The following is a 17,421-nucleotide window of genomic DNA, read 5'->3' as shown; positions in this document are numbered from 1 at the left end:
ATAACAGATTTCTACGGATTTTGATAGATTTTACAACGTTGAATCTTGATTGTTAAATAAATCAAATGGTGATAAATGTATCTAGATCATAAATCTACTAAAATGAAGTTAAAATAAAAAGTCAAGGTTATCCCAAAACCCAACTACTCAAAAGTCTCCAACTGCACCCTTTCGTGTCTTTCCAATCCTATTTCCTCTCCACTTTATTCTTCTCTCTTTTCCGTTCCAGCTAACCTCTCTCCTCCAATCCTTTTTTTTTTTTTTTTTGTCAATACTCCTCTAATCTTGTTTTCCGCGACTCTCTCTTACTCCTCTTCCTTCACAACCCAATTCCAATGCCCCTTCTCTGCCATGAAGAAAAAATTGCACAAAATTGCAAAAAGAATTGTAGAAAAATTGCATAGGTGAAATAGAAAAATTGTAGAGATGAAGGAAGAAGATAAAGTGCAAGAGGAAGTGGGAGAGGTTCTTGGATTTGAAATCCTAAGATGTGAGGTAGGATTCTATTTGGTCTTGGTTATATATATTTCTTGCTCTCAAATCCCACAAAATCCACAACTTAATGAAATCCTACAAAATCTTTAAATTTTCAATACACCTAGATTTGGATGGACTTTAAAAATAGTTATTAAAATCTTGATTGACTACACTCAGATTTGCATGAATTTTAAAAATCCTTTAAAATCATTTGGTTGACTACACTAAGATTTTAAAGTCTTTTAAAATCCTTCCAATTCCAAGTTTGACTACACCCCCAATAATTTTCATTTCAAATCCTAATGCTCTTGGATATCAAAAGTCTCCACGAAACTCCGTATACAGGACTTCTATGGAATGAGTTCACAATTTCATTAGCGTTTTAATTTAATAATATCATGTGAAAGTTTTCTTTTTTTGTTTTTTTTTTTTTTTTTTTTTTTACCTAAATAACATTATATTATTGAATTAACATGCCACAATGATTTTTTTTTCTATATAAATTGTTCTCAACACGACATCCGTTTCTCAAATGAGGTTTATTTGTCACGCTACATAGCATGATCGAATACCTAATATTGAGCCATCGACAAGCATATCAGCTATCCACACTTGCATAGCCGTTGATAATATGTTGTAAGTGAATCTATGTGAAGAGTGTGTGCTAGCAGCCTATTGAGCGGTTGGACAAAACACATGTTCAAGATCGTCTAACCGAGAATACGTCTTATTGGCAAACCTTAACTTTCGAATTTTTTGTCCAAGTATTGTCTAGGTTAAAAAAATGACACGTGTTTATACAACACGTGCCACGTTTTAACTGAACAATTCCTTCCATGCAGCTTGCAATATGGCATGGAAGTCCACACCCAATCGGTTTCTGACAACTAAAAAACACCACTCATTACATTTAGCATAAGAACATAGATCATAGATGCTTTTTCAAGCAGTTCTGAGCACTGATTCTTCAAGCAGTTTTGAGTGCTTCAAGAACTTCAGTATGCTTCTTTAGGAAGCACTTGGTGTTTTAATAAAAACTTCAACATTTTTTTAAACACACGATATTATTTAAATTAAAGATATTAGAGTGGATTAAGTTTCATAATGGGCTAGCTATAATAATTTGGTTCAAATTTGCATTTACGAGAATCGAACCTAAGACCTCTCACTTACAAATGAAGATAAATACTACTATACCATAGTGCTTATGAGTTATGAAATTCCAAACAAGCCTACATTCTCAAAGAATTTATTCCGCAAACCAAACGGAGATAGAAATGGAAAATTTTGGATAGGCAGAACACTTGGTGAGAAATCAGTGTGATAACTTAGAGCAATCAAAACAATCTTCGCATCTCCTCTGACACTCAAATTCCAGGAGCTGAAGAGAGAACTACGATTTCATGCCAAGCATACAAGCGTAATAACTTCGGAAGGACAAGATCCAGCTCATGATGCAGCAACTCCTCATCCTCTTCAGACTTTCAACTTCTATTTCTTTTCCCCGGAATGCACATAAATCAAATGGTGATAAATGTATCTAGATCATAAATCTACTAAAATGAAGTTAAAATAAAAAGTCAAGATTATCCCAAAACCCAACTACTCAAAAGTCTCCAGCTGCACCCCTTCGTGTCTTTCCAATCCTATTTCCTCTCCACTTTATTCTTCTCTCTTTTCCGTTCCAGCTAACCTCTCTCCTCCAATCCTATTTTTTTTTTTGTCAATACTCCTCTAATCTTGTTTTCCGCGACTCTCTCTTACTCCTCTTCCTTCACAACCCAATTCCAATTCCCCTTCTCTGCCATGAAGAAAAAATTGCACAAAATTGCAAAAAGAATTGTAGAAAAATTGCATAGGTGAAATAGAAAAATTGCAGAGATGAAGGAAGAAGATAAAGTGTGAGAGGAAGAGGAAAAATTGCAGATATGTATGAAGTAAACATACACAACAATAAAAACAGCATGCAGATATACACAAGTGGGTAAGCAACATTTGAGCCACCATTTTTTCATTAGTGTTTGAAAAGCATATCCTATTATCTATCTTCCAAATTTAGGGTATTCTCAAGCCACTCCCCGGCCACATCAGATAAATTTTCGTTTTACCTTCCATCCATTCAGCATGTACTATGTTAATCATCAATTTTTTTTTTCTTATGCATTCTGCAGTGCAATATAAACCCTATATGTTTCTAATCTTGTGGTTCATTAAGAGCTTGAGAAAATGGTCGAGAAGACGTGGCAAGTTTGCGACATAAGAACGACACTTACTATTTCCCAGAGGTTAGTAGTTCAAAACCACCAAAGTTTCGAGTTAAGATCAACTAATGGTTGAGCACCTAAACAACAACAATAATAAAGCCTTATCCACTAAGTGGGGTCGGCTATCTGAATCCTAGAACGTCACTACGCTCGGTTTGTAATGGTTGAGCACCTAACTAAATAAATTATCCAATGGCAAATCTTATATTCTTATGTGTTACTCCGAAGCTGCATAAGTTATAGGCCTTCATATAATCAACGGCATCTGATAATATATGTAAAATTAATTATTAAAATACTTGTTTCATCAATATTAAATATTTTAAATTACCCATACAAGCATTTTATGACATCTAATGGGGATCACTTTGCCATTATTCCCTGACCATTCTGTTCCTCACCACCAAATCTGAAATCATTGAACAAACAATCAAAATCATAGACGCTAATTACCCAGCAGTATAAAAAAAGGGTTAACTACAGCATTAGAGGAGAACCATTGCATAATGAACTTACAACAATTTTGGGTGACAGCTGTCCATTCAAAGCTCCATTCAACTGAGGTGGTAATACAAATTATTGAACATCGATGAACCAGGATGTCACTTTCATATGATTAAAAAAATCGTGTCAATTGCTCTGCAGATTCACAATGAGTAGGTGAAAAGTGAAAAGAATACTAGCTCTTGTTGAGGATGTCACTATTTTCTTCATGTTTGACATTTGTTTTAGACATTATGCATACTTCTCACCTTTCTCCTTAGTCTATGGGTTTTCCCCATGCCTTAATAAAACCGGCGCAAACAAACCTAAACGACTGATTGTAGCATTTCTAGTGCAAAACAAAACCAAGGTATCAAAGCATGAATCGGCGAGAGGTTTAGGGCGAGACGGAATTGGTGTGGAATTGGAATTTGGAATTGGCATTGAATTGGGATTTCTAGTGCACAACAATCCTACTTTTATTGCTGGACTTTAACCGGTCAACTAGTCATATATATTAGACTGGACTAACATGAGTTCTTGCAATTCAATGGAGTAATGAAATTGATTAATGTATACAAAGTAATTGATACTTCTAGTTGACAAATTAGGAAACGTGAAATGCAGCTCCAGAGCATGCATAGAAAGCAGCTTCATTTTTTAGATTTATGACCTAGGTACATTTATTGCCATTTGATTTATTTGACGGTCAAGATTTAACACTGCAAAATCTATCAAAATCCATAGAAATGTGTTATATGAATCTTCCAAAATCCATATGGATTTGTAGAAGTCTATATAATCCTATGAAATCCATCCCTTATCAAAATCTATTAAAATCCTCTCAAATCTTAAGTTGACTACATCCTCTAAATCTATAGAATTGTAAATTTAATAATCATATCAATCACACAAGAGTGTTATATATACAGATATGTTTCGTAAGGTGCAAGACAACAATACTTGTCATATAGGTATACAATCACAGAATCATAATAGGAATCTTAAATCTATGAGGGACAGGATTCTTTGGTGTCTCTTTTAACAAAATCTAGTGCATAAGGTTTAGAATATGTAAATTGGCACGTTGCAAGTGATTTTCTCACGAGTACTTTTATAAATAAGAAGGTTGAAATTTTGCTAAAGTAAAAGTTTAAGCGCTTATTGGAAATCCACTTGCAATTGCTTGCTTCCTCTGAAAGCCCTTGTAAGTTCAACTTTTTTTGCCAAACTTGGTTAAAAGAGCTTTTGATTTATCCGAAAAGGCTTTGTATATACATCAAAGAGTCCCGTAGTCACTCACCGTTGGATTTAATTCAACGGTAGAGAAAAAATACAAAATACAAATCTACCGTTACCATCGTATTAGCATCGAATGGTAGATGACCACAATTTCCTTTGGAGAGTAAGAAAGGTGAAGTACAACTGATTTAGGTTCTTATTGTGTGGCTTAGCCTAACTCTCCATCTCCCTGTAAAATATATGGTCGTATTATAAAAAAAAAAAATAATAAAAAAAAAAAGGTGAAGTACAATACTCGTGGAACAAGAAGTCCTAACTGATTAAGAAGTCCCCATAGATATCAACTTTAAGGAAGAAGAAAATACGTTAAACACAAATCCAATTTATAATCTTTTCCCCCTTTTTGTATTTCTTTTCGGAAATTAAGTCGTTTCCTATTCAGATTTTTATATTCCCAGTTAGTTGTTTTTGTGCGTCTTTGAAACACTATATAACATAGCGTAGAGACAGGAGGGAGGTCGTAGTAGATTTAAAGATATTTGTGCCGCCATGAAAAGAAGAAGTAGATCCCAGTCGTCCGTTGGAGCACCGGTCTCTGAATATGTCCGCCCAAAACTATCAAAAACATCACCATCATCAAAAGTGATGAGTGCTACTCATATTGCTGATATCCCCGATGCTTTGTTGGCGGAAATAATTTCTCGGCTTTCAAGCAATAGATTCGTTTTTCAATGCAAGTGCGTGTCCAAGCGTTGGCACACTCTCATCTCGGAATCTTATTTCATCGGCCGCTTTCTAGGTCTCCAAATTGATAAGCAAACGCCAATCATACGCACTCTGATAAGCGTGGAAGGAGAAGATTTACTTTCTAGACTGACACCGTCGTCATCATCGTCATCATCGTCATCGTCAAGGGTGCTAACTCCGATGTTTGAAAGACTCAAGAGTTTCCACGGATTGAAAGAAGGTCCATTTGTGGCAGGGACGTATAATGATTTGGTTTTGTGCTCCGACCACAAATATTTTGCTCGTTCGTACTACATATGCAATCCACACACCTTGAGCTGGGTTGCGCTTCCTCCTGCCCCTGCCCGATGCAACGAGATTGCACACGTGGGATTCGTCTGCGATGTGCCCTACTATAACTACGAGGAAGGCGATAAGGAGGGACGACATGTCGTGCAGCTTAATGCTCAGTACAGGTGCAAGGTTGTTAGAATTCTTCCTCCTAGTGATGAGGAACTTACCTCCGATAAGTTTATAATAGAGGTATTCTCTTTTGAGACGGGAGAATGGAGAGAGTCATTAATATCATGCCCGCGAAAACTTCATCATGTTATGTTTGATCGCTTTGGCTTTGCTTGCAACAGAAGGTTGTATTGGTCAAATCACGTTGAGGGCCGTCTTCTGGTTCTTGGGTTGGATCTGTTCAACGACAATAACATCACTATCACTAGTAAAGACAGCAGTGTTGATGATGAATGTCGTTTCACTGTATTTGATGAGCCTATGGATAAACACTCCATTCAGTGCTTAGGTGATCAGTGTGGAGGGCGTCTGCATATGTATGAGTTGGACATTGTCAGGAGAACTTTGTATGTTTGGGAGTTGAAAGAAGAAGATAATCAAGGAGATGGGAAATTGTGTTTGAGTGAACACAGGGTTTGTTCCTTGGACCCCGAAATGTACCACAATAATGCGTATCCACTTATAATGGCAAGTGTGGACCCGAATAACAAGGATGTTTGGTATCTGCGTGTGAATGAAGATGTTGTTATGTGCAACATTCAAACAAGGGAGTGGTCAATGATAACTGAAAAGAGTGGAATTAGCCGCGAGCTAGTACATAGGAAGAAGAAAAGTAACGAAGTTTTTATTTATTTAGTAAAACTGATATCTGTTGGTCAGCAGTGGCAACTAGTTTCTTTCTGTGTTGTATTTTTTTCTTTATTTCGTTTTTGCTCGGCGGTCTCCTGTCTGTCTGTGACCACATGTGTGAATTGAAGTTTAAGTAATAACAGCAGTTTACCACTGAAAGCAGAAAATCTCAGTATTTACCTTGAAGGCTTGCTTGAGCAATTCCATATTTGCTGCTGGATCTGGATGTTTTGTATTTGTTTTTTTTTTTTTTTTTTCCTTCTCTTATGGCCTTTCTTGATTGGTTCCATATTCTCCGCCATAATCTTCAATTTGGGAAGAGTTTCCACACCGAATCCCAAAGAAGGAAAACAAAAAACCTCCAAGTGTACCGGATTTCTTAGCCCTCCCTCCATGAAGGCGCCGGATGACCAACTTGGTGACGCTAGCTAGGCCGCAATCAATGCAGGGATGACATACAGATAAACAAACACAAACCATTGTAACCTCAAACCCAAACAACATTCTCAGGATGTTCATGTTTGTGCACAGATAAAAGCAGGATGATGCAAACAAGTCGTGCTTCAGTTTTTTGGTCAATGGAAACTCCATTAATAGAAAAAGAGCTTAACTTGTAAGAACATAATCTTTCTGCCAACCTTCAAGGACTGACTAAATCGCTCGTACTTGAATGGGTGGCTGACTGACTGTAGCAATATTCAGGATTAAAACTATGTTGGGAAGTTAAAAACATATAACACTTGATTAGTTAAGAAGGGTATATTCATGGGAACTTTAACGAAAAGCTAGTACTATTCACTTTACCCTTTATTTTGTCCTCATAGTCAAAACTCAAAATTTTGTAGCCTTTGTTTTTAGTTTTCCTTATATTCAATTGAGTAAATTTCAGTGATTTATAAAGCCTTAAAGTTTGGAGGAGTTTAATTCAGTTTTATAAGCTCCATGTGTATTTCAAGTGAATTCTAGGTGGATTTAAATAGAGTTTGTGAGTTTTTTATCATTGATTTTGATAGATTTCCATAAATTTTGTAAATTTCAATATTGTGATGTCGTGAAACTTGTACGGTTCAAAATCAAATTTGCATCTGATGAACAAATTAGAGGTCGAAATCACAACCAATCAGTATTCTTTTCCAAACAGCTAAATCAGACCTTTTATCAGATCTTGTAGGAGCCCCTCTGTTCACAAAAGAAAACAAAAAAAATTACAGCAAAGGTACTTTCCCGAAGCTGCTTGATTAAAATATTCACTATTCTTAACTCCAAATCCTCCTAAATGTTTAAGATTACACGTATTGTCCCATGAAATGAGAAGTAAATTTGAATTAGTTCGCCCATAATCACTAGTTATAGGGCAAAAATCGGGGGAAACTTGTTAAAATTTTATTGAGTTGAAATTGTAGTTTTGGAACAAGGAAATACGACCGAATATGATTTGGGTATTAAGTAGGATCACTTTCCCAATACGAGAAACAAAATTAAACTTCCATCCCAATAATAGAGAAAATTAGAATGCCTTGCATTTTTTTAGTACTTTAGAGAGAAAAGCTATGATCTTTTGCCTTCTAATTTGTCGATTTAGTTTGTGGAGAGAGTTTTTTATTCGGTATTTTTCTGGGGTATATTTTTTGAATTTTAAAATTCAAAGATAAAACTGATATTTACCTCCTTAGTTTTCAAATTGCAAATAATATTAGTTTTTAGATTTTGTAGGCACTTTTTCTATTTGGAATGGCATTAAAATCCCTCCTGAAGTTGCTGATTCTTTTTTTGCAGCTACGGATATGGAAAAAGAAAAATTGGAGGAAGTCAAAGAGCAAAATTGCCCAGTTGTTTGTGATAAACCAAAGAAGTCTGAATTAACTATGCTTGTTGCTGTAGTCTCTATAAACATTAACGTGCAGTACTCACTCTATTCATTAAGTATACAAAATTATGTTCTTTAAGATATCAGACGATGTATGTAATGTACCAAATATATATATTTTTTAAATAATATAAACGTACCAAATACGTACCAGACAATATATGTCATGTACCAAATATATATATTTTAAATAAATATAAGCGTACCAAAAATATATATAAACGTACCAAATGCGGACTTTATTAAATAGGTAATTTTGATTTCACAACTCAACCATCGCAATGTGGTGAAGCTGTTAGGCTGTTGTTTGGAGACGGAAGTGCCCTTACTTGTTTACGAGTCCATCACAAACGGGACTCTTCCAAGCCATATCCACATTAATAAATGAAATCGGTAGACTTCTTCACTTAGATTTTCATGGGAAAAGAAATACAAACGTACCAAATATGTACCAAAAAAATTATTAAAATAACGTACTAAATATATACCAAGAAGAAATATAAGTTTAATCAAAAGCACTAAACAAAGAACAAATAGAAAAGCATCCAAACGAAATAAATGGACAATTTCTTCTACTAATAAGGTTTTTTATCGTTTATAGCCAAAATTGGCTACTCAATTCATAAATGTCAGTTTTTATAAAAAATTTCAATTATAGCAAAAAACTCAACTGAATAGACTTATATACCCTCTAAATTAAATTCTAATTACCATCTAGAACCTAATACCCTTTCAATTTTTTTGCATGGTTGTTCAAAAGGAAGGGGATGGAAAAGGTCGGGGACCAGTTGCGGGCATGTAGAACAAGCCGATGAATATATGGTCAGCTGCGGCATTGAAAAGTCGAAAGTTTTTACATATGAAATTTTATTTTTTATTTTTATTGGCAATCGATTAAAAAGTGTATATGCTCCATGTTAAGATCGAATTTATAAGTTCCCTTTCTTGAAAGAAAATAAACCATGGGTGAAATCATACTCCGTCATTGCTATCAAAACCTTAATATTAAAATACCAATTTTGGCTAAAAATGATAAATACTCACATGATTGAATTCAAATGCACATATTTGAAATAAACATTGAAAAAACTCTGAATCACTAGCAAATATAGAAGGAAATTTATATTGAATTACGATAGAAATTTCGTTTGAAAGCATTGGTGTAAAGAAGAGCATATATCACGTTTCATGTGGTAATTTGAAAGACTCTTCACTGAAATTGAATACTGCATATTTATCTACAAGATTTTAGGAGTTTTGATATAATATCTAGGAATTAAAACGTAAATTAAATATAATGGGAAGTGGGGTAATTTTCATTATAAAAAACGCTACTTCTAATACATATGTGGCACCTAAATTGTAGGAGGATGTTTAATCAAAACTTTAACACTATGTTTGGATGAAGAAATTTAAGATTACTAGGGAATTTCAAAATGAAGGGAGTTTATTTTCTAGAATTTGTGAATTTTCTTATTTGGTTAATCTAAAAGAATAATGAAATTGAATACGGAATTTGTTATTTTTAAACTCTTAATTATAGAAATTGAGCAATAACAATTATTTATAGGGGTGGAAAAAAAATACAAATATTCCAAACCGAATCGAAAAATTCCCAAAGCCGAAAAGAAATAGTACCAAACCGAAAATCCCGAAAATTTCGGTACCCAATACCGAACCGATCCCGAATTTTCGGTACAGGAATCGGTCTCAAATTTTCGTTCATTCAGTAATCTCGAACTCGAACCGAAATAAAAAATTACATATATAATTTAATTTTAAATATATATTTGGAATTGTAACAGCCGCCGAATTCAGTTGAGATTAAAATATAAATCAAACTACTCAGAACTCGCTCACTCTCTCTCTGTCTCTCGACATACTCACTCACTCTCTCTCACCTCAAACTCAAACCTTAGTACCTCACCACCCTCCTTGCTGATTTCTCTCTCCGTTTTTGAATTCGGCCACACAAGTGACTCACCTAAGTCACCTCTCTCTCGACTATCACCTCTCAGATCTCTCTCTCAATCTCTCTCGACTTCTCATCCCTCACAGTGGAGGAGCCTTCCTTCACAAATCAAGAAATAGAGGCAGAGCCATAGCCACCGGCACCGCTCACCTCTCAGACCTCTCTCTCAACTTCTTCATCCAGATTCCAATGCATTGTGCACTGATTCTCCCCCAAATCAGGTAAATTTTGGAATTAATTTAGGGTTTGAAATTTAATTTAGGGTTGGAATTCTAGATTAGGGTTTGTGAAATTTATATTTAGCACTTGTAAGTTACAGTATATTGAGGGTTTAGGGGTTGAAATTTAATTTAGGGCTTGAAATTTAATTTAGGATTTGAATTCTAGATTAGGGTTTGTGAAATTTAGCACTTGGGAATTTCCTGTCAAATTTGATTCTTTTGGAGATAAAATCAAAATCCCAATTCAGGGACTGAGCTAAAACCCTGCCAATTTTCTCTTCTGTCACAATTGAAGCATAAATTTGATGCCTTTTGGTCTTTCTTTTTCATACATAAACAATTTATTTGTACTGAATTTCTACTCCAGGGAATGATAGTGCCTTGTTCTTGTTATAATAGTTTTTTGGTAATTGGATTGTCAGTACTGTCTGTGAAGTATGCTGTTCGTTGAACTTGGATCTGGTGGCGTGAGTTTGAGTGGCTAAGTTATTTTCTAATTTGTGAGTTTAACTCATAATCTTTATTTGCTGCAATGATTGAATTCGGTATCAGTGAATTGATATTGTCGCCTATGGATAATGACAGGGCTTCGACCAAAGATAGAATATATGGAGTGCAAGTTCAGTGCAAATGGAGGCTCAAATGAGTTAGGGGTAACAATCGGAGACCAGGAAGTACCAAAGAGCGACCGCTTTCGCTACCTAGGATCTATTTTGCAAAAGAACGGAGAATTAGATGGAGACCTCAACCATAGAATACAAGCTGGATGGATGAAGTGGAAGCGTGCATCCGGCGTGTTGTGTGATCGTCGTATGCCAATAAAACTCAAGGGAAAATTTTATAAGACGGAAATAAGGCCGATGATGCTATATAGCACGGAATGTTGGGCGGTAAAGCATCAACACGTATATAAAATGGGTGTAGCGGAGATGAGGATGCTTCGTTGGATGTGTGGGCACACGAGAAAGGATAAGATTAAGAATGAGGATATCCGAGGTAAAGTAGGAGTAGCCGAAATTGAAGGAAAGATGAGAGAAAATCGGTTACAGTGGTTTAGACATGTGCAACGAAGGCCTACTGACGCTCCGATTAGAAGATGCAACAACGAAACAGAGGTCCAAGGCCGAAGGGGTAGAGGAAGACCTAGGTAGACTTTGGAAGAGACTCTAAGAAAAGACTTAGAGTACTTGAATCTAACGGAGAACATGACACAGAACCGAGCGCAATGGCGTTCTAGGATTCATATAGCCGACCCCACTTAGTGGGAAAAGGCTTTATTATTGTTGTTGTTGTTGTTGGATAATGACAGGGCTTAATTCATGCATGGCAGTGTATTTCCATTATTGTTGAATGTTTCTTATGGGACATTGCCTCATTATTTTCTACCTGCATTTATATCTTTTCTTATGCAGACTATGATTTACCTTTGACAGCAATTCAAACTTTTTTGGTGAGAATGCATGTTTAGGAGCTTGCATCATTTGTTTTTGTAAGGTTCTGTCTAGTTTACTTAAAAGAAAGCTAATTTGATTATAGGTGGAAGTTTCATTAACTTCAAGATTGTACAGTTCTAAATCATGGGGAAATGTATGCATTCTCAATAAGTGAGATCAGGACGCAAGTTTCATTATACTTTATAAAAGTAGTATTGATCTCCTAGAATTGATTATCTCTATAATTGTTTACAGTTTCTCACACAGAAAAACACATGAGTGTGGATGCAAATTTCCGTCTTCTTCTTCTTGGACAAAATTGCACCTACAAAACAAATAGCACCTTTGGCCGAAGAACCTCCAATGCCAAAGTTAGAATTTTGAGAAAAAAGTGTTTGGAGAATTTAGAGAATTTTGCAAGAGAATTCAACTTGGGTTTTGGAGAAAACAAGGTAGTATTTATAGGGGTGTGGCCGGCCCCCTTTGGAGAAGTGGGAACCGGCCACCTTTGGTTTTTTTTTTTTTTTTTTGGTGTTAGTCACCATCAATTAGCTAATTAATAAATTAATTGGGTAATAAATCAATTAATTAGCTAATTAATATAATTTGAAATGAATGATTTGGGGGTTACCTTGTGGGGAAGATTTGATGAGGATGGATGAAATAAGTTTTGAATAATTACCTATTTTGAGCACTTTTGACCTTGATTGTCCACTGCTCGCACGTAGGAGTTCTGATATTCAACAAGGGTAATTTTATCTTTTTACCCTAGAATCCACGTGTCGCCTCCATATTTATCTCGATTATTTTTGGCTCCACAATGGGCACATGCACAAACATACATTCTCTCACACTTATCTTTTGCTTTGCTTCTTACTTTTTTTGTTACTCCTTGATCAAATAAGTTGGCTTTATTGGAATCTATATTTCTTACGTTGCTTTTCTAATGGATTCTGTCACCAAAACCTGGCTACTTGACTGCCTGATAGCCCAAAACTATTTCGGGCTTCCTAAAATTTGGGATTTCCAAAAATTTGGTTTGTGATCGGTCTAGAAATTAGGATTCCCGAAAACTTCGGTTTGGGAATCGGGACATGATTTTTCTATTCGGTATCTCATACAAAACCAGCCCTACTTATTTACATGGAATTTGAGCTTGGGAATTGGAGGTCCCAAATTTCAATTTTTTTTCATGCGTAAATTCTAAATTTCTATGGTTATGAATCCAAACAAGGGAATTGATGCATGTCAATTTATAAATTCTGACTTTTACCCAAATTTCAAGTTTAATTCTCTCATCCAAATATAATGTAAAAGTATGAACGTTTAATCTCAAAATTTAAAAAATTAGGCATCTATATCAAAGCGCCCCATATTATTAACTTCTTTTGTAATGTTAGAGAGGTCAAATTTTTAAACCAAATTTTGAAAACTATATGACATGGTTGTTGATGATTGGATTATTATTTAAGTATTGATTAATGTGACACATCATATGATTTACAAATTTGGAAGAGATTTGTCAATGTGTTGAATACAGGTACGCCATATGTTATTATACAATAGTAGAAGTTGTTTTTTTTGTTCAAGTGTCCCTTCACTTGTATAAGGACATACAGTGTATCTACCTATGTTCCGAGCACCCAAAAATAAAAATTTCTTGTTCAGGTTTGGTCTAACGTATATGGATTAGACCATCTCTAACGAATAAGAAGGCAGAACGAGCAAAATTAAGTAGACTGAAGCTCCACAGATATGCTAATTCTATGTGGATTGACAAATCTATTGTCTGTTGCCAATTTTGACATATGAAAAAAATCTCATGTCAAATTGTTTTTTAAAATGTTTTGTTGTGCGGATCCTAGTAATGCACCGATTTTTTTATAGGAAAAAAATATGCATTAAAACGAGAAACCACGCTTATAAACATTGCCTAAAGAGTTGAATAAGAAGGCAGAACGATCAAAATTGAATACAATACTCCCAATAATGACTATTGCTACTAATAAGCATCTGCTAAGCAAAGGCATCCACTAGAAAATTTGCTTCCGTGAAGGTATGCTTCCAAATCACTGACGAACAAGCCGAAGTGAACCATTTAATGTCATCTAAGCAAGTGCGAAAATTCCATGGAGGTTCAATAGTCCCTTGAAGCGTCCCAATGCTGAGCTTGGAATAAGAACCTTGTTAAAGCCTTTCCTCTTCATATATGTGAGACCCTCCTCTAAAGCTCTAGCCTCCACTTCATTGATTGTTGCACCATTCAAATTGAAGGCCCCTACTCCAATAACAAAGCCCTCTTCATTTCGAACCACAAAACTAGCTCCAGCCTTGATATTGCTGACAGAACCATCAAAGTTAAGCTTCACAAAGCCTTTGTCCGGAGGATGCCACTTGGGAAATTATCAGGGTTCTAGCAGAAAACGCCCTATAGTTAGCTTTGAAAAACTCTTGACCAACGCTTGAAGCAATGATATGTTTCCTTGTAGGATAAAGAGTCTGCTGATGAAAAATTACGTTATTAAGATCATTCTATATCTGCCAATCCAAATAGAAAAGAGAAATTAAACCAAAGACTACTACTCCTAGTAACTCACGAAGTTCAACACAAAACAAGGTCTACTTGACTAAAAGGAGAAATTAAACCAAAGACTACACTCCTAATAACTCACGAAGTTCAACACAAACAGAAAGACTCCAAATAACTAAAGGACTTCAATTAAAAATTGAATAGGACAAAAAAGAAGACTACCGTGTTTTTTTATTTTTTTTATGTAACACAATAGAAAGAAAGAAAGAATAAAGATAAAACAAAAAAAAAAAAAAAAAAGAACTACACAAACAAAAATGGAAAACGGAAAAATGAAATTAAGTAAAGCACAATTAAGATTAAGGGGGCAATTCTTGGCAACAACACTAACAACTTGATTTATATTTAAACTAACCTAAATAATAGATTAATTTAAACTAAATTAAATTGCAAGAGCACGAATCCATTGTAGTAAGATGTGCAAATACAAGGTCAATCCCACAAGGATTGCTTTAATACCAATTTAACCAACTAATCACGCTAGACATAATTAAATAAACAAAGGATAAATTGAATTGAATAATTGAGTGATTGACTAAGACTAAAATCAACAAGAAAAAAAGAAAAAGACAATTAATTAAAATAAGGGAAAATTAGGTTCACATCCTTCTTTTTGTTACTCCATTGATTAAAATCCTATTCATTTTGAATTTTTTTAATCAAGGTCCTTGGGTATTAATAACATCATTAATTATTTAAATAATAAAATATTTTTATTTTTAAGTATATTCCTTTAGTGTTAAAAATGTTACAATTAGTATATTTATATTTATGGCTAAATTTTTTATCATACATTTTTATTTTTAGTTTGTACCTATTTTTAATTTGCAAATATTTTTTTATTTGTACCAATTTTCTTTTCATTTTTAATTTGTACCCATTTATTAGTTTCTTTTTGCACTCATATTTTTTTAAAGTATTATTTGTGTTTGTACCCATGTGTATACCGTCACGTGACATTGTATATTTAACAAATGATAGAAAAATTACATATGGTATATTTATATTTTATGCCTAAACTTTGTATCATATATTTCTATTTTTAGTGTGCCCACTTTTAATTTGCAACATTTTTTTTTTAATTTGTAGTATTTTCTTTTTAGTTTTATTTTGTACCCATGTATTAATTTCTTTTAGCACCTATATTTTTAAAAATTCATTTGTACTCATAATTTTTAATCTTTTATTTGTTCCCTAATTTGTTTATAATGTACCCATTCTTCTTTATTAATGTACCACTTTGTTATATGTGAAATGTACCAATTTTTTTATTGTGACCGTTTCTAATAGTATTATAATGAGGGATTTTAAATTTATAGGATTATAAATCTCATAAAATATCAAACAATTAATGTCAAAACTATAAAAATATTAATATTAATAGTAATATAATGAGGTGTACAAAGTCAATGGATCTTGACAAACTTTGAATACTATTAAGGTTTTAATCAAAGAATGTTAAGGATTAAGGATCACATTCAAAATATCCCTTAAAATAAACATATACGACACAAGAAAACCTAAGGTTATGAAAAATCCTATTTACTTTTCCTAGCATTCCCGGTAGCATCCATATAACATCATTGTAAATCACAAACTTGTAGTCATATAGCTTCTATCAACTGATAAGAACATAGAGGTAACAAACAAATGATATAGCGAACTATGGGCTCCAAAGTTCCACAGCTCCATGGCCTCATCGCTTCATGGCTTCATAAACTGATAAGAACGTAGGAGGCCTGATCAGTCGCTTTAGTTTGTTCCGTACAAAGCAACAGTGTTCATGAGTCTAGAAATGATTCGCAATCCGATAAACTTTCCAAGAGTATCTGCGTGATGCGCTAAAGGAAAATGTGCACTTAAAAGGCCTTGTATCAATTAAAAAGTAACATAAAACGGTACAGAGAAGTAAATTTACTTGAATTAGTTTCGTTGTTCTCGTCAATTGATTGAATCTGTGTGTTTATATCAGGTTATAGAAGGTGGAATGATGAATGCAGTTACTATGCTTGATTACCGAGAAGGCTAAGCTATGCTAAAGGGTACATTTTAGTCTTTGAGAAGGTGACCCTGAAGAAAACTCATGATGCAGTCAGTTCCGTCACTCGAAAAGCTGCTACACGCACGTCCCAACAAGGACTACAAGTGTTGAATTTGTACATTTTTTATCTCGATATTTTTGCAACCCTGATAGTATGAACATTCACTATAATGCATGACCCAACTTTATATTTTTCAAATTTTAGATTCTACATAAATTGTGTATGCATTATATTCATAATTGTTAAATTATGTGAATTTGATATTTTCCATGAATTGCATCAAGCTCCCTTGAAACCCGACGCGTATAGTGTCCAAACCTAGAAAATCCACATCACCTAAAGCGAGACCACGACTTAGCCGTGCAATTTTCTGACCAAATCCGACATGGTATCGTAATTTTGATTTAATAGCATTGAATTTCCCAAAGAAATTTCATTGAATTTGGGTGAAATTCCAGTTTGAATTTCTTAGGTTTTTTTTCCCCGATGTTGAGGTACTCTCTCCATCCCCCAGAACTTGCTTGCCGTCAAACCTATGACCTTGTATCGAGAAATTTTTCCCAAAACACGGCCGCCTGCAGTGGCTGCACTGGCCTTCATCCCCGGTGACTGCACCCAGCTCCAACTTGGGTGTTTTTTTTTTTTTTTTTTTTTTTTTTTTTTTTTTTTTTTTTGTTGAAACCTTAAGTCTCAAATCTTTGGGCTGACGTTCTCGGCCCGCAGAACAAAAAAAAAAATTTAAGAACAGGGCTCATATGATGCGGCCCAATCCTTGGCTCGACCCAACACTGGCCCGAGGGGCCATACTGTCCTGGCGTTGTGTGCCACACCAAATCCCAGCTCTGCTGGCGCATCTATGTTCCCCTGTATCGCATCACACATGATCCGACCCCCGTTTAGGCCACCCTTTTGGCCCGAATCCTTTTATGCAACCAGTGTACTATATTACGCC

General features: G+C 34.7%; 1 protein-coding gene across 1 annotated transcript; it reads left to right on the top strand.

The window, feature by feature from the left end:
- The first annotated feature begins 5,015 nt into the window (after window positions 1-5,015).
- Window positions 5,016-6,470, top strand: LOC148689611 (F-box protein At5g49610-like). Its single transcript, XM_088688511.1, has one exon. The coding sequence runs from the start codon at window positions 5,016-5,018 to the stop codon at window positions 6,468-6,470; it is 1,455 nt and encodes a 484-aa protein (XP_088544637.1).
- The last annotated feature ends 10,951 nt before the right edge of the window (window positions 6,471-17,421 follow it).

This window comes from Pyrus communis, chromosome 17 (assembly GCF_041283825.1).
Source record: "Pyrus communis isolate YQ-2024b chromosome 17, ASM4128382v1, whole genome shotgun sequence".
Lineage (NCBI taxonomy): Eukaryota > Viridiplantae > Streptophyta > Magnoliopsida > Rosales > Rosaceae > Pyrus > Pyrus communis.
Note: the sequence above shows the minus strand (reverse complement) of the source record. Positions and strands in the feature narration are given on the sequence as shown.

What these genes read in the sequence shown, in the direction of transcription:
- LOC148689611 (XM_088688511.1), top strand. Translation starts at nt 5,016, where the DNA reads ATGAAAAGAAGAAGTAGATCCCAGTCGTCCGTTGGAGCACCGGTCTCT.